This window comes from Mustela lutreola, chromosome 12 (assembly GCF_030435805.1).
Source record: "Mustela lutreola isolate mMusLut2 chromosome 12, mMusLut2.pri, whole genome shotgun sequence".
Taxonomy (NCBI): domain Eukaryota; kingdom Metazoa; phylum Chordata; class Mammalia; order Carnivora; family Mustelidae; genus Mustela; species Mustela lutreola.
Window position 1 is genome coordinate 12,094,544 of NC_081301.1, and position 17,836 is coordinate 12,112,379.

General features: G+C 41.7%; 1 protein-coding gene across 2 annotated transcripts; it reads right to left on the bottom strand.

The window, feature by feature from the left end:
* Positions 1–1,860: 1,860 nt before the first annotated feature.
* Positions 1,861–16,663, bottom strand: LOC131812726 (olfactory receptor 1J4-like). Of its 2 annotated transcripts, none has more exons than XM_059142583.1 (2): positions 16,167–16,663; positions 1,861–2,803 (listed from the first exon to the last, which is right to left on the bottom strand). In XM_059142583.1, the coding sequence occupies exons 1-2, from the start codon at positions 16,661–16,663 to the stop codon at positions 1,861–1,863; spliced, it is 1,440 nt and encodes a 479-aa protein (XP_058998566.1). The 2 variants fall into 2 exon arrangements, with proteins under 2 accessions (XP_058998566.1, XP_058998567.1); XM_059142584.1 differs by lacking the exon at positions 16,167–16,663 and adding an exon at positions 4,420–4,427.
* Positions 16,664–17,836: the final 1,173 nt, after the last annotated feature.

Genomic DNA, 17,836 nt, shown 5'->3' on the forward strand with positions numbered 1-17,836 from the left:
TACTTTTACACTTGTCTTCTTCCAGGCTAGTCTCAACAAAAGAGCTAGAAGGATGCTTTTCAAACTCAAGACATGATCTTGAAATTGAAACAGATCAAATCACTTCTCTGTTGATGACCTTCTGTTGGCTTCTCAGATCACGTACAGTCAAATCAAAGGTCATACTTGCCTATAAGGCCTTACCCAAAGAGATCCTTTGTTACTTCTAACCTTTATCTCCTACCAGTCCCCACCATACTGCTCACTCCCTGATAGTCAGTTTAGCTTCCTTTCAGTTTCTCCAACATGCCAACCACTCTCCCATCTCAGACCCTTGGCAGTTTCTACACCTTCTGTATGAAATGTTCTTCCCCTCAGATAAAAACTTCTTTTCCTATCCCCCTTAAGCTGTTTATGTAAATTATTCCTTTTTACTGAAGCCTACTCTGACCACGAGACCACTTGTAATTGCATGCAATCCTCAGCACCCTTTGTTCCCATCACCTTGCTTATAATATAAATAGATATTTATGTATAATTTAATATAATTAAATAATATAAAACTAATTATCTTATAATGTACTATATGCTTTACATATTTATTTTTTTAATGACAGTGTCTCCCTTCTATAATGTCCACTCCTCAAAGGGAGAATGTTTGACTCATTTGTATATAAAAGTACCTGGCACATAGTAGTTATAGAACACAAATTTATTTAATGAATGATATCCCATGCATACATTTATCTGTGCTTCAACTAGAAATGGGTTGTCTCAGTCTGGGTAGAGACAATACACATTTTTCCAAACAAGAAGGAAGAGGAATAAAGACAATCCCAATAAGAAAAGTTCTGTAGAGGGAAAAAACTTAGAATGAAGAAATGTGTTAAGATCAATGATTGCCCTATGCATCTCTGTTGGGTTCTTTCTACCATGAGTACAATAAAATTAACTAGAGAGGTCAAAAGTTTTGCATTTTACTGAGGCTTTAGGAATCTGTAATAAAATACTTTATTAATCAGTTACCTCATTCAGAAGACAAACATTTAAATGTCCTTTCTCTGAAAACTAGAAATTACACTATGTTTTTATAGCTCTGGGGGAAAAATAAATTAAAATATAAATTATTAATTTGTATACAACTATTTTATGGCACCTTAATTTCTTCTTTCAAAATTTTATTTATTTCAGAGAGAGAGAAGGGGGAGGGGCAGAGTAAGAGGGAGAGAGAGACTCTGGGGCAGACTCCACATTAAGTGTGACTTGATCTCACGAACCTGAGATCATGACCTGAGACAAAACGAAGAGTTGGACGGTTAACCGACTATGCCATCCACATACCCCATGACACCTTAGTTTCTAAAGCAACTCAATTTTATAAACATTGAAACTAACTCAAGTAAGAGCTTAAATGCACATTTCACTCTTGGTTTAAAAAGTATCGTCTCACAACACATTTGACAGTTTCAGTGTTCAACTTGGGAGTTAAGAGTTTAAAGAATGAGGAGAACCTTTTGAAATTATATTGCACACTTTTAAGGCCTGGGAGTATAGGGATCACAAACAGAGGAACTATTCAAAAGAGAGTGTATGGAGCAAAAAGTGAGGTCGGTCACCTGAGTACAGTTTTTGAGAAGATCTCTGGGTCAATAGGTCAGTAGGTTGGATAAGATCAAGAGTAGGGGACTGTCCTTTAGGCATCTGCCTTTGGCTCAGGTCATGGTCCCGGGGTCCTGGGATTGAGCCCTGCATCAGGCTCCCCACTCAGCGGGAGGTCTGCTTCTCCCTCTCCCACTGCCCCTGCTTGTGTTCCCTCTCTTGCTATGTCTTTGTCAAATAAATAAATAAAATCTTAAAACAAAACAAAAGAGTAGGGGACTGTCACTTGGAGAACAGGATCTCCCTTCTGAGAAGTTTCCCCATGGCCCCTTTCATATCTCTGTTCCTCAGGCTATAGATGAAGGGGTTCAGCATGGGGGTGACCACTGTGTACATCACTGAAGCAATTATGTCTTTGTCATTAGAGTTGCTCGATGATGGGAAAAAGTACAGATCCATGATTGTCCCATAGAAGAGAAATACCACAGAGAGGTGGGAGCCACAGGTGGACAAGGCTTTATATATCCCCTTGATTGAGGGAAACCTCAGGATGGTGGCCCCAATGCAGCCATAAGAGACTAGAACCCCAATAAATGAAAGGATAATGATTAATCCCCCAACAATGAAGATAAAAATCTCATTGAGGGAGGTGTCTGAGCAGGAGAGTTTAAGCAGGGCAGCAAGGTCACAGAAGAAGTGGGGGATGGTATTGTTAGCACAGAAGAACAGTTGAGCCAGGAGGATGGTGTGGGACAGGGCACTTGCACAAGAGAGGAACCAGGATCCAGCCAAAAGAAATATGCACAGCTCCTCCCTCATAGTGGTGGTGTAATGTAAAGGGTGACAAATGGCCACATACCTGTCATATGCCATCACTGTGAGAAGCAGGTTATCAATGCAGCCAAAAAATATGAAAAAATACATCTGCGTTACACACCCTGCATAGGGAATGGATTGATCCTGAGTATGCATGTTTATCAGCATCTTAGGGACAGTGACAGATGAGAAACAGATGTCAGTGAAGGCCAACTGGCTGAGGAAGAAGTACATGGGGGTGTGGAGGTGAGAGTCCAGCCTGATGAGCAGGATGATGAGCAGGTTCCCCAGCACCGTGGTCAGGTACATGCCCAGGAATAGAAAAAAGAACACACCCTGCTGCTCTGGCCGGATGGGGAGCCCCAGGAGGAGGAACTCGGACATGCTGCTCTGGTTCTCCCTTCTCATGCTGCTTTTCTCTCTGCTTAGATTGAAGGAATATTGGGAATGTTCCAGATGATAAATAGGAAGAGTGGCAATCACTGTATGGTTATCTACTTCCTACTGAGGAATTCCTCAGGGTATCCTCGCCTGCTGTAGCCTGAATCCTCACCCCGCACCAAAGCTCCAATGACCAGGAAAATCCCCTACAATGTAAAGCAGACGAAATCTCTTTATTTACTGAACAATGTGTTGGACACCATATTCTTTCCTGGAGAAACAAGAAATATGGGCCTTTCCTTCAGGGAGCTCACATATTAAGGAGTAGCCCATTCAAACACTGGTTCAGAGCAGTGTATCCGTGACTAGGTTCTGACCCCACTTTCTAACTAGTCCCCACAGCATACTCTGTCTTAGCCTTGTTTTGTTCTTCTGCAGGGTAAGCATAGCAATGCCTGCCCATCCAGTCTGCGGAATTAAGCGATTCAGTGGGAGATATTAGAACAGAGTTCTTCATATAGTAAACACACAGATCTGTCATCTGATGTCTTCAAGCCAGTGTAAGTGTCCAGATAAACCCTGGGTTAATCTTTAGAAATCCAGTATACCAGAAATGTGAGGTTGGCATTAGCAAGAAGCAGATAGCTGCTCTGAAAGTTGTGTTAACTGTGTGGGCTTTCATGTTCTCAAGGGAAGTACAGAGACACACACCCCAGAGCCTGGGATCAACTTCCTGATGAAACGTAGCTTGACATATGTTATTTATTTTGGAAAAAATAAATTACACTTCACTCATCTCTAGTTTTGTTCATTTCTCTGCTTTTCTCTTTAGTGAATCAAACTGGCAGCAAAGCACCTGAGCATTTGCCCTGGGATCTGAAAACTGGTAGATGATGTAAGATTGGTGATGCCTATTAGAAATAATATTTACCTGGTTGATATGACTATATTCCAATTGTGGTCTTAATATAATTGAGATTATTGAACAAGCATCCTAATAGGTACACACAAAATGAAGGGATTTTTGCACATATACATTGCATACACTGCATCCAGTGTGTGTGTGTGCATGAGCGTGTGTGCTGAGGCTAAGAGATGTTAAAAAACCAGCCCAGGGTAAAACAGCCAGTAACTGCCGGAGCCACCATTCTTTGCTCATTTCTTTAATTCTCTGCTCCTATTGAACACTCTTCCTCCCCTTCTGTAACTGAGCAGAAGAGTCAGTTCTTCGAGACATGTTTCAGTGTTTGAAAGAGGATCTGTGCTCAGTATCTCCTTAGCTATCAGCTCAGCTATCCGCCATCACTCCTTCCTACAGCCTACACTTTGCAGATGACCATCCCATACTTTCAATTATAGGCAACCAATATTACTGTACCTAAAAAGGAGAGAAGACTTTTTCCTTTCATTGTCCTAATATGAGAAGTGAAGTCACTTCAGCCGAGTATGTGGTGGGGGAACTTGATCTCAGACCAAGTCTTCAGATGCTCTTGTCACAGACCCCATGCTCCCCATTGCTGTGGGGGAAAGCGGCTAACAGAGTTCAGAGTTCTACACACCTGGAGGAGGAAACTATATTAACATACAGGGCTGCATATCCAGGAGTAGATTCTTATTCAAGACCAGGGGGTTTCTCAGGGACACCAGGACATTGGGGGGATGGAGGTGACCTCACTCCCCTACTGAGGCCTGCTGATCATTGACAGTTGCTGAGTGGGAATTCAGCCAAGACCTCTGGCTTCCCTGGGGTGAGCTGAAGGGGGAATGATGTGGGCGCAGTGCTGCGGGGTCAGGGACAAGCCACCAGGACGAGTACCTACACCTTGTGTTTAAGTGGCACTGTAACCTTTACCCAACAGTGAAGCTTTAACCTAAGGTTTGAGACCGAATCCATGCCTGGGCTTGCTGTTACTGCTGACACAACATACCCTCCCATTTAGAGTTACCTGAATGGAGAGTCAGTTTAAGTCAGCGTCCACTGGGGGATAATTACACAGCAGGCTGCTGTTTACTGGGTTCTTACTATGTGCCTGAAACAGATAAAGCTGTAAACAGTGTCTTACAAATGCTATTATTACCCTCTTTCACATTTAAGGCTGCTGGCCTCAGATCAAATGTAAGGCTGCGGAACTCTCGCGTGGCAACCACCAGCTTCTAAGGACACCTGCACCTGAACACTTAACCAGACCACCCTGCTCCCAAAGTGTAAAGATGGACAATGTGGAAGGCCGGAGAGAGAAATATTTAGGGCTCTGGGTGCATTATCAGAACGCTCAGCTCACCTAGTCCAGTGGCCCCCGTGGCACTTAAGGAAGCTCAAACTTAAAGCGAGTGACTGGGTTCTGGTCTGAGTCAAGAGGAACATCAGAAAGCGAGACTGTTCATTCAAAGGTGTGCACATGTGTGTGCGCACATGCACACACACACACACACACACACACTCCTACACACGTATTGTTGGATGATTTGCTCTTCTCTCTTACATGCCCTAGATGTAGATTGTCACGATGCAAATCTATGTCACACAAAGTTCTCAAATAAACACACTGTCATATATACAAAGCACTTACAGTGCACAGAATCATTCAAAGCACTGACAAACAACATATAATAGAAATGCAGACATACAGGTACTTTCAGACAGTCACAGATATTCAAATAAGAACACACAGAATCACACAAAAAATACACAGACAATATAGATGTAATCCCTAAAGCACACACATTGCTCAAAGATTTCTAGTCTTGCCTGATTGATGCACATCCAGGTAGAAATTTTCTGTGCATGTTAGTGACACACAGGAATAGAAATATACAGAACACATGCACCTAGTCTTATATTACACACACACACACACACACACACACACACACAGGGGCAGAATCCTGGCCCTTTCTGTCCTAATGCCAGCCCTCCCTAAGCTCAAATACCTTCTCTTCTGGGCTATTAGGTTAGTCCTTGCTTTCTGTCCAAGAGATCCAGGAGCCAAAGGATGAGATATTGCCTCCCAGGCCTGAGGACCTTTACAGACTGTCTATTTACCAGCAACAGAACCATGGGCAGAAGGTTATGATTTTAGAACAGAAAGAAAACACAGGGGGAAAGACGCTCAGTATCTTCAATAAACAAACCGTCATCATGAGCTAATTGAAAAAATTCTTGCTGGCCTCCTGGGGAGAAGCCTGCGCAGGGGCCAGAGGGGCTGAGCCCCTGGAGCACTGGGAACAATGTCTCTTAAGTATAAACAGAGATAGGGGAAGTCTGTCCCTATATCACAGAGCAAGGCTCTCATGCAAGCCTCCTCTGAAGCTCACAGATCCCCCCACTACCTGGAGAAGCTCTGTCGGGCAATGGCCGTGCCTTGCTCAGAAGGTGGAATGGAAAGATGGACCCCATGGGATCTTGACAAAGAATCCTAGAAACGAGTTTGGACTCTACCAATTACTTGTGAGCTCCTGAACAATTCTGTTCTACAACATTCAGTCTGTAAGTGTAAAGTGGGAATAGTGGGATTGGAATAGTACCTTCCTCATGAGGTTGTTGTGAGGATGAAATGAGGCAATCTGCTTAGAGTTCTTATCACTTGTTGATACATGAAAATGTTCAATATATGTGAGGGTTTGTCACCAATAACTTTTTTTTTTTGTATGTGCCTTTTTTTTCCCCCAGCGTAACAGTATTCATTATTTTTGCACCACACCCAGTGCCCCATGCAATTCGTGTCCTCTCCAATACCCACCACCTGGCCCCCCCAACCTCCCACCCCCCGCCCCTTCAAAACCCTCAGATTGTTTTTCAGAGTCCATAACTTTTTAAATTTCAGAGCACTTGAGCATCAGATTATTAAATCAATACATTCATTCATTCATTTGTTCTTTTAAAAAAATATTTATTAAAGACTTCATAAAGGTGACAATCTAGTCTATGGAACACAGCAATAAATAAAATAGGAATACATCATCTAGCAGGGCTTACATTTTAAGGACAGGAAGCAAACAAAACCCAAAACAAATTGGTGCACAACAAAACAAAAATCAAAATGGTAAAATCCATGAGATGGTAATTGATAGAAAGTGTCATGGAGTACAACAAAGCAAAGAAGGGGCATGGAGCAGTTTGGATTTATCTATCTATCATCTATCTATCTATCTATCTATGTATTTTAGTAATCTCTAAACCCAAGTGGGGCTCAAACTCACAACCCCAAGATTAAGAGTCACCTGCACTCTGACTGAACCAGCCAGGTATACTAGCTCAGATTTACATAGTGTGTCAAAGTGGGTGTCCAGGGAAGGTGAAATATGATTTTAAAAATAGTTGATTAGAATGGTAATGTTTCCATTAACCTTCCATTATCTGATGAAGAAACCTTACACATCAGCAAAGAATTTATTAATTCTATAGAAAATTGACTAATAATGCAAAATCCACATTTTGCCCTACTATTCTCAATGTCAACTCACATTTATAAATTTGCCAACACTGTAACTGCTAAGATGGCTGCCTCAGATATTCTCTTTCTCTCAAAATGCACAATTTTCTAGGTCCCACTCAAGACTCTCAGTCCAGAAGCTTCCTAAATCATCAATCTTTAAACACATACATCTGCCCCCAGATATGATAAGGCTCATTCACTCTACCCCCAAAAGTTGACTTTTCTCTTTGCCCAATTGTCTGGCATAGATCCGGACACAAAGAAGAGACTCAATAATCATTGAAATCAGTAGATCAGCTCCCTTCCTACAGAAAAGAGGGGAAAAACATTAAGCCAGAATCCAACGCTGGCAACACCAAATGCTGGCGAGATTGTGGAGCAATAGGAAGTCTCATTCATGGCTGGTGAGAATGCAAAATGGTATGGTCATTTAGGAAGACAGTTTGGCTCTTTCTTTTAAAAAATACACTCTTGTGTGGTCCAGCAGTTACACTCCTTGGTATTTACCCAAGTGAATTAAAAACTTATATCCACACAAAACCCTGAACAGATGTGTATAGTAATTTTATTCATAATTGCCCAAACTTGGAAGCAAACAAGATGCCGTTCAGCAGGTGAATGAATGCCTTGGGGCATCTGGATGGAGATTCACAGAGTGCCTAACTTGGTCTTTCCTGGTTGTTATAACAGAATACCACAGACTGAGTGACTTATGAACAACAGAAATTTATTTGTCACACTTAGGTCGCTGGCAGATTGGGTGTGTAGTTTGGACCTGTTCCCTATTTCAGAGACAACCATCTTCTGGTTATGTCCTTACGTGATGGAAGCAAGGGTACTCTCTGGGATCACTTTTATAATCCCACTCATGAGGAAACCAACATCATGACCTGATCACCTCCCAAAGGCTCCATCCCCAAATACCATCACATTGGTGACTAGGTTTCAACATATCAATTTTGGAGGACACATTCAGTCTATAGCATATATTTATGAAGCAGCAGATTAGAACAATTTCTTCTGAGCATTTCACATTATTTCAGTTGTTTTGAATGGTTTCCCATTTCATGTTAAACTAGGTAATACTGCTACCAAGATGACTTATCTCGTTTTCCTTTTCTCTGAATTTTTTGGATGTATTTTTAAAGGCTATTTTCTATAATTTTTTTTTCAAAATAAGAAACTTTAGAGTCCTTTCACCTCTTTCTCAGCATTATTTCAGCCTTAAGTTTTTTTGTTTCTAAGACTTCTGGATTCTGGTTTCTTGTTAGGTTAAGCCATGTGAAACCTGAGATCATGATTCTCTCCTCCCTCAGGTTAGGGCTTGATTTGCCTACATTCTTCTCTGTATGACTAGTTCATTCAAGTGGCCTCTTGCTCACAGCTAGAACACTCATGGCATGTCTAACAGTGCTTTTGCTTCTTCATAGTTTTGTTCAGAACTGTGGTTAGTAACTGTTTCTCACCATCTCAACATTCAGAACTCTGTAAGTTCTATAAGCACTCAGAACTCTAAGTAATAAAATAATTGATACCAGGCATTGCCCTTAATACAGACTCTCAAAATAGAATCCTGGGATGGAGTTGCTCATATCTTTGAAAAACATTATATCACTTTCATGATAAGAGGGACAATTGAAGACTGCTAATCTTCGGGATATAATAACATTCCATATCTTCAAATTCTCACTGGTTGTGGCTAGAAATGGAAAAAAGAGATGGAAGGCAAAGCATCAGAAGATCAAGTGACCATGGCATAAAGACACTAAGACAATAACAATCATCACAGTGTTAGTGTTTATGGAGTGGGATAGCCGATTCTTCTGTCCAAACAGTGTGACCAAACAATCAAAAAACCTAAGGTTTTAAATAAGGACAAGCATCAGAGGGCATCTAGATCACCATAAATAGAAACCTTTCTCAGGGTGGCTGTGGTTGAGAATCAGGCCAAAAGCACATTGTAAAGGATTGTCATGTTAAAATATGAATTAAATGCTGACACCCCCAGTTTTCTCATACTAATATAAAGGCATTGGTTGTGAAAAATATTAATTCTTACCTCATAAAAATCTTGGAAGAAAGGCTTTTAAGTTATTTCATGTTATCATGATGTGGTGGTTTCCTTAGATTTTTTAAGTATTATTATTATTATTATTATTTTTTTTTTTGTCAGAGAGAGAGAGAGTGAGCACAGGCAGACAGAGTGGCAGGCAGAGTCAGAGGGAGAAGCAGGCTCCCTGCAGAGCAAGGAACCCTATGTGGGACTCAATCCCAGGACGATGGGATCATGACCTGAGCCGAAGGCAGCTGCTCAACCAACTGAGCCATCCAGGCGTCCCTATTATTATTTTTTTTTAGAGAGGGAGGGAGGAGAGGAGCAGAGAAAGAGGGAGACAGAATCTCAAGCAGGCTTCATGTCAAGAAAGGAATCTGACACAGGGCTCCATCCCACAACCCTGAGATCATGACCTGAGCTGAAATCAACAATCAGATGCTTAACTGACAGAGCTACCCAGGCCCACCAAGGGTAAAATCATTCTAATTTGTTTTTAACCAACCATGTTCCTGGCATTGTGCTACCAGCTGGAGATACAAAAATAAATAGGTCACACAGGCCATCTTTCCCCAGGATGCTGATCCTCAACAGAACACCTGACAGAGGCCAGACTGAAGGTATGGGTTTATAGCCAGATGGTTCATGTTGAGAACCCAGCTCCACCACTTGCTGGCTGTATGACTTATGGAGCTACACCTCTCTTGGCCACATGTGATGCTTCTGTAATGTAAAGATACCAATATTACACATTCATAAAGGTTAATAAGAGAACTCTAATTCTGTACATATTAGCCTCCAAGTACAGTCCTATATAAAATAAACACATGGAGTTTTATAGATTATTCTTATTACAAGATAAGTATCCCAAAAAAACCAGGATCAAATTCAAGGATTTCATGAAATAACATTATGAGATGGTCAACACGAAGAACCAAGTAGCTGATCTAAAACCTGTGTTAACTTGTCTGAGTGCACATACCCTCAGAGGGGTCCCTGAGTTCATATCCTATCACTGGGGGTAAATTCCCTGGTGGAACTTGACTTAATGCATGTTCAATTTTTTTGTGAAAAATAAATCTTACTTTAGTTCTCCATCTCTTTCCATCTGTGTCTGGTGCTTGAAGCTGATTCAGGTCTCAGTTTTTATGGGCAGGAAGATACCTGAGACACGAGACCCAGGATCTGGATGTGAGAAATACTGAAGGACTGGAGGTGTCTGTCAGATTTCACAGTTATGTGATTTACTATCACCGTTTCCTAGTATCTTCCTAGATCTTCACACTTAGAATAATTGACACTTAAAGAACACTGTGTCAGACAAATATGTTTTTGCACTATTGCCTTGCTAAATATTTTTTCACAGTCCTACAAGGTAGGTGTTATCATAACTTTACCACACACATACTCAGGAGGAGTGAGAAACCAGCATGATCACATAGTAACTGCTATAGTCACAATTCTCTCTCATGTGTTTTTTAAAAATTTATTGGAATCTCTGTTCCTATAACCATACTCTTCCTTTCTCTCTTTAATTAGACAAAAGAGTCAAGATCTTAAAAAATATTACTTCAGGATTTGAAGGAGTCCTGCTCAGATAACTGTGGCCAATGATTCCAAAAGCCCATTAGTTTGTAAAATACTTTCATGTTTCTTCAATTTCTCTCAATCCATCAGTGTTTATTTTGTGTCTAAGAAATAGAGAAGACAGTGAGGGTTTTTTCCCTTTCATTTTATTAACAGGAGTAGAGAAATCGCTTGCACAATGTCACATAGATATTCCATAGTAAAGACTGCTCTTAAGAGTAGATTTTCACAAAATCTTTTTGCTAGAGAGAGAATTTACTGGAGGGGCTGAAATATAAGCCCTGGCAGTTGTTTGTTTTCTGTGTTTTGTTTGTTGTAACACAAGTGCCTGGCTTAAGCTTTGTTGAAGCATCCATCTCAGAGGCATAGGCTACCTTGAATAAGTACTTGGCCAATACATGATCAGATAAATAGCTAAGCCACTTCTCCCCACGGAGGTTTCTTTGATTTCAACATCTTGCTTGATTTCTATAATGGACCATTTGGACAACTTGTCTCTTCTCTTCCCTGTACTTCATATTTACCCTCTTATTTTTTATTTTTTTTTGTATTTAATTCTTTTAAAAATATTTTATTTATTTATTTGCTAAAGACAGTACATAAGCAAGGGGAACAGCAGAGGAAGAGAAAAAAGCATGCTCTCTGTGGAGCAGGGTGCCTGATACAGGTCTTGATCCCAGGACCCTGGGCTCATGACCTGAGCTGAAGGCAAACGTTTAACCAACTGAGCCACCCAAGTGCCCTTATATTTAATTTTTTTTTACTTAATCAATTATCTGCTTTATTAGAAAATCATGCTGTTGTTGTCATCGTCATTGATATCATCATGCATCTTTTGAAGTCAATTTACATTTGTAAACCCGAGCCTTAGCTGTCAGCAGGACTCCAGCCCTATATCTCAGGGTAATTTTTTTTTAATTAAATTTATTTACTTTCAGCATAACAGTATTCATTATTTTTTTTCACTACACCCAGTGCTCCATGCAATCCGTGCCCTCTATAATACCCACCACCTGGTACCTCAATCTCCCATACTTTCAGAGATCATTTCTATAGTTTGTTACACTCTTGTGCTTTAAATTCACCAATAACGCACAGGCCGTCAAAACTCTAGACCCCCACTCTCAGCCACAATAAAAGTAGAACCCCAGGCCTGCGCTCTTTCTCTCTACTATGACCTCACTGTGTAGCCTCACATGTGCTGTGCAATTTCCAGGTCTTGTAAATAATAAAGCCCAATTTTCAAAATATTCCTGATGGTTCCTGCTAAAAACCATCTTTCAAGCAAAACAAAACCCACAAGGGCCAGTCCAACCACAACATTTGGGTATTGATAGGCTGAAACTGGTACAAAACAGGAGTGAAACCACAGTCAAATGTTAAAATACCCATATGGTTGGTAGAGGAACTTAACATTCACATTGTTGTATGTCTGACAGTAAATGCTTGTTCCAGACCAGGAAGTTGCTGGGTGCCCCTGGCTGGCCTGGTTCAGGGGCTATGAGGAGGGGACAGGAACTTCACCCTTCTACCGAGGTCTGGCTTCTCACTGAAAGCTTCCAGGTCAGACTTAACCCAGGATCTCAAACCTCTCCTGCAGGAGACCCAGCGCATCTAAAGAAACCACAGAGCTACAATTGGAAGGGAAGGGAACAGATAAGATAGGGAAGAAGGGAACAGATAAGATAGGATAAGATGAGGTGCTTTGGCTTAATCAGCACAATGCATGAAAGAGGTGGATGGGAAATGCTCAGTATTGAAGAGGGGAAGCTTCTGCCTGGAACTTGGGAGAGAGCCTTGGGAGAGGGCGTAACTTTCCTGTCTTCTTACCACATGGTGTCTCCTGAACAGTCAGGAAGTACAGAGTCAGGTGTCTCAGCCCCCATGAGCCTATAATTTACTAAGTGTTTATGATGTGCCTAGTACTTGTTGAGCAGCTTACAGACAGTACCTTACAGCAATGAACATCATTCCCATTTGACAGCATCAGAGAGGCCACACCCAAGACCACAAAACTATTAAGTGGGAAAAAGACAAAGATTTGGGTGTGAATTTTTGTGATACCAGAAATGAGCATTTAGTTTCTGAACTGTGTTACCAAAATTGAAGAAGAGTGTCAAAAATATTGCACTTGCAGGGGCCCACCTACTCTATGGAAATCCTACTGTATGGAAATAACTGGCCCCTACCAGTTATTCAAAGTGGGTTTCCTAGGTTGGTTCTGGCCGCAGGCAAGTGAAGAGTCAGAATATGAGAATGTTAAACACAGACACATAAATGTTTGTATCTTGGTTTTAAGTCGCTATTCTACACATCTTCTATGTAAAGGAAGTTATGGGGTGAGTGTGTTGTACACAAAAGCACTCACACACTATCACAGACACATACTTGCCGAAGGGAGATTTATAGCCTTTTCCAGCTTATACTCAAACTAGGTAAATACAGTCAGGGTGTGAGTCAGCTCCATACACATCTATGCACAATTCACAAACAAAATACACCCTTACATGTATGAACAACTGCACACACAGGACTATCAAGCACCCAATAGCCCACCCGTTGTAGTCACAAGCAGTCACATATATTCAAATTATAAGCAATATACAAGGTCTTACATACAAGTAACATAAATGCAAATAAAATAGGCATTCATGTGGCTAAGAGTAAATTTCCCGCATTCTCTGACTTATATATATCCTAGGTGAAGACATTCCTGTGAAAGTCAGTTATACACACATAAAGTCATACAATACACACACAGAGAACTGTGGAGATTTCGGGGCCCCTTCTGATCTATGCCAGTGCTATGAGTTCAGATACTCTCTGCTTTGTACTGTTAACCTGAATCCTTACTTTCTGTCCTAAAGACCCAGGATCCAAGGAAAAACAGCAAACCTTGGTGGCCCACAGACTTTTACAGGCATTCGTATCTGTTTACCAGCCTCAAAATGATGTGCAAGAAGATCTCCTTTTATACATCAGAAAGTTAAAAAAAGAAGAAAGAAAGAAGAAAAGAAAACAAAGGAACCCCGAGGAAACAGGCCCAACTTCCTGACTAGAGAAGCCATCATCTTGGACTAATTGTTCAACTTCCTCCTGGCCCCTTGGGAAGGAGCACATATAGGTTCCAGGGGGCTGAGATACATACAAGTGAAGTCACAGGAGAAAGTCTCCGTAATGTCAGTGATATTTGGGGCAGAGCAGGTCTCCAGATGGGAGGCACAAGCTTCCTCAGTTGTCCATGGCCTGTGCCTCATGAGTTCAGATTCTCTGGACAGTAGTACATGGCCCAGGCAGTATTGGGATCTCAGCAGGCTTCTGCAGGCTCCACAGCACCTACAGAGGCCTCTATTAGAGCACAAAGGCTCTTAAAACGTACAGGTCTCCCCACCGCTCTGTGAGTTTCTGTAGGGTAGGGTCTGTCCAGGGTAAGGTCTGTCCCTCGTTCAAGAGTAGGGGGATTGAGTCTATGTATTCAGGGGGAAAAAAAAAAAGATTCTGGGCTCTTTTTCTTACTAATAGGGCATACCTGAGCAAATTACCAAAAATATCTGTGACTCAGGTTCTTCAAAGTGGAAATAATAATAGTACTTTTTGTGTGAGTTTGAGGGATAGTTAAAAGAGCACATTGTGGAAGCTTAATAAATGTTAGGGTTTATTGTCACTGTCCTTGTATCACTAGAGATCAGCCACAGCACACAATAGGTAATTGGTAACTGCTGAATGACTTCATTTACTCATTCACTCAATCGCTTAACAAATAAATCATTAAGGCTCTTAAAAAAGGAAGACTCTGATATATGCTCTAGAGACAGAGTGGTGACATCAGCAACCAAAAAAAGAAAGAAAGAAAGAAAGAAAGAAAAAAGAAAAAAAGAAAGAAAGAAAACTGCTATAAAAAAAGGAGCGTGAGGAGTGGGGTCAGGAATGCCAGAATGTGGGGCACCTGGGTGACTCAGTCAGTTTAAGTGTCTGCCTTCAGATCCTGATTTCAGGGTCTTAGGATTGAGCCCTGCCTAGGGCTCCCTGCTCAGCAGGGAGTCTGATCGTTCCTCTCCCTCTCACTTTGCCCCTCCACACTACTCACACGCTCTTTCTCTCTCCTCTCTCTCAAAAAATTAAATAAATCATCTTTTTAAAAAGTTAATCATCCCCATGACTACCTGGGGATAAACTTGGGGGTCTTTTCCTTTTTTAAGTTGCATGCACAGAGCTTAGAAAATTACCTAGCTTATAGTAGTCATGGTAAATAATTTTGTGAGCATGAGATATGAATTCATGTATTTATCTTTTTCCTTCTTAGAAGTGGAAGCTTTCAGTTTAGGAACAAGACAACACTCATTTTCCCAAATTAAAACTAATCAGGCAGATTGTGGCTATTCTCTCCACAAAAATCCAACTTACAGTGGAAAATTAAAATCTTCCTAGAATGGAGAAATGAGGTAACTTGATGGTCTCCACTGGGCTCCCCTATTAATTTCTTGTCATAGGCAAAATCAAATGTAAGTTTATTTAAGCTTTAGCAAACCATCAAAAACACTTTATTCTAGCTACTGCATTAAGAAGGTAGGCATTCTGGACTTTCCAATACTAAACATTAGAAACTTTATGGAGTATTTGTAGTTTTGGAAAATAATAGACAAGAAACAGGAAATAAGGAGCTGATTTATATCTCATTTACTTCAGTAGATAGAAACTGTGGGTTATAATTAAAAGCTAAACATGACGAAACTGAAATGGGTTGGGTCCTATAACATAACTGCTAATTTAAAGGGCAGTTGGGAGAATACAGGAGACATGGATAGTCAACACACAATTTTTCAAGATCTCTGACAAGGTCAGTGGGTGAAATAACACAATTAGGTGATTCTCACTAGGTGAAAAGGATTTTGTTTCTGAAAAGAATCCCCAGAGCCAATTTCATGTCTTTGTTCCTTAGGCTGTAGATGAAGGGATTCAACATGGGAGTGACCACTGTATACATCAGTGAGGCAATCATGTCTTTGTCATTAGAGCTACCTGATGAGGTGGAAAAGTATAGTGCCATAATTGTTCCATAGAATAGAGATACCACAGAGAGGTGGGAGCCACAGGTGGACAAGGCTTTGCAGATACCTTTGGTAGAGGGGACCTTCAGAATAGAGGCCCCAATGTGGCCATAAGAGACCAAGATACCACTCAATGGAAAAATGACAACCACAGCCCCTGCAGTAAATATGGCCAGCTCATTAAGAGAGGTGTTGGAGCAGGACAACTTGAGTAGGATGCGGAGGCTACAGAAAAAGTGGGGAATGATGTTGTCAGCACAGAAAGACACCTGAGTCAGGAGGAGGGTGTGCAAGAGGGCACTGCCACAGGAGAGAATCCAGGAGCCAGCCACCAGCAGCACACACAGGTCCTCCTTCATGATGGTGGTGTAGTGTAGAGGGTGACAAATGGCCACATACCTGTCATATGCCATCACTGCAAGAAGGATATTATCAACACAACCAAAGAGTAGATAAAAATACATCTGTGAAATACATCCAGGATAGGAAATGGACAAGTGCTGAGTCTGCATATTTCTCAGCATCTTTGGGACAGTGACAGATGAGAAAGAGATGTCAGTGAAAGCCAAGTTGCTGAGGAAGAAGTACATGGGGGTGTGGAGGTGAGAGTCCAGCCTGATGAGCAGGATGATGAGCAGGTTCCCCAGCACCGTGGTCAGGTACATGCCCAGGAACAGGGCAAAGAACACTTCCTGCTGCTCTGGCCGGATGGGGAGTCCCAGGAGGAGGAACTCGGACACGCTGCTCTGGTTCTCCCTACTCATGCTGCTTTTCTCTCCTGGGGGAATAAAAAGAAATGGGAAATGTCAGGCACTTAGAAATACTAAGCATAGCAATTACTGTGTGGTCACATTTCTCCAAGTGACTGTCAGCGTTCAGACAAGTATCGCCTCACACTCATCCAGTCTGGAGGGAGGGATACAAAGAGATTTGTCTGTATCCTGACATAATCACTTGGGGAAAGAATGCAACATCAGACTCTTCAATGGGTATAAGCAGATCATTCTTTTTTGCTGTTGTTTTTTTACACACATAGAGACACTGTGGTAGACACCAGGGAGAGTCATAGGTAAGACACAGTCCCTCCCTCTGGGGAGTCCACATTCCAGGGACAGCCTCACAGCCCTGATGAAGAGCCTGGCTCTGCAGCCAGACTGCTTGTGAGCTTGTGTCTTGTTCTTGCTTCTCCTGATTGCTGCTCACCGGATCCATCTGTCTGTCTTTCTCTCACACATATGCATGCTTGCTACTTACAGCACTGAGAAGATTAAAGAAATGTTACATGTACAAAATAAGTCTTCAATACATAAACTCACTTCACACCATTAGGATAATTATTATCAAAAAAAATAAAGAAAAAGAAAAAAGAAAAGGATAGGAAAGGAGAGGAAAGGGGAGGGAAAGTGGGAAGGAAGGAAGAAAACAAGTGTTGATGAGGATGTGAAGAAATTGGAACACTTGCTGGTGGGAATGTAAAATGGTGCAGTCACAATGAAAAACACTATGGCAGTTCCTTAAAAAATTAAAAATAGGAGAGGAGTCAAGATGGCGGAGAAGTAGCAAGCTGAGACTGCTTCAGCTAGCCGGAGATCAGCTAGATAGCTTATCTAAAGATTGCAAACACCTGAAAATCCATCGGCAGATCGAAGAGAAGAAGAACAGCAATTCTGGAAACAGAAAAACAACCACTTTCTGAAAGGTAGGACCGGCGGAGAAGTGAATCCAAAGCGACGGGAAGATAGACCCCGGGGGGAGGGGCCGGCTCCCGGCAAGCGGCGGAGCAACCGTGCACAAAATCAGGACTTTTAAAAGTCTGTTACGCGGAGGGACATCGCTCCAGAGGCTAAACCGGAGCGAAGCCCACGCGGGGTCAGCGTGGCCTCAGGTCCCGCAGGGTCACAGAAGGATCGGGGGTGTCTGAGTGTCGCAGAGCTTGC

What these genes read in the sequence shown, in the direction of transcription:
- LOC131812726 (XM_059142583.1), bottom strand. Translation starts at nt 16,663, where the DNA reads ATGAGTAGGGAGAACCAGAGCAGCGTGTCCGAGTTCCTCCTCCTGGGA. An exon ending in ACCCTCCTCCTGACTCAGGT is followed by an intron (nt 2,804 to 16,166) that starts GTCTTTCTGTGC and finishes AGAGAAAAGCAG; the next exon opens with CATGAGAAGGGAGAACCAGA.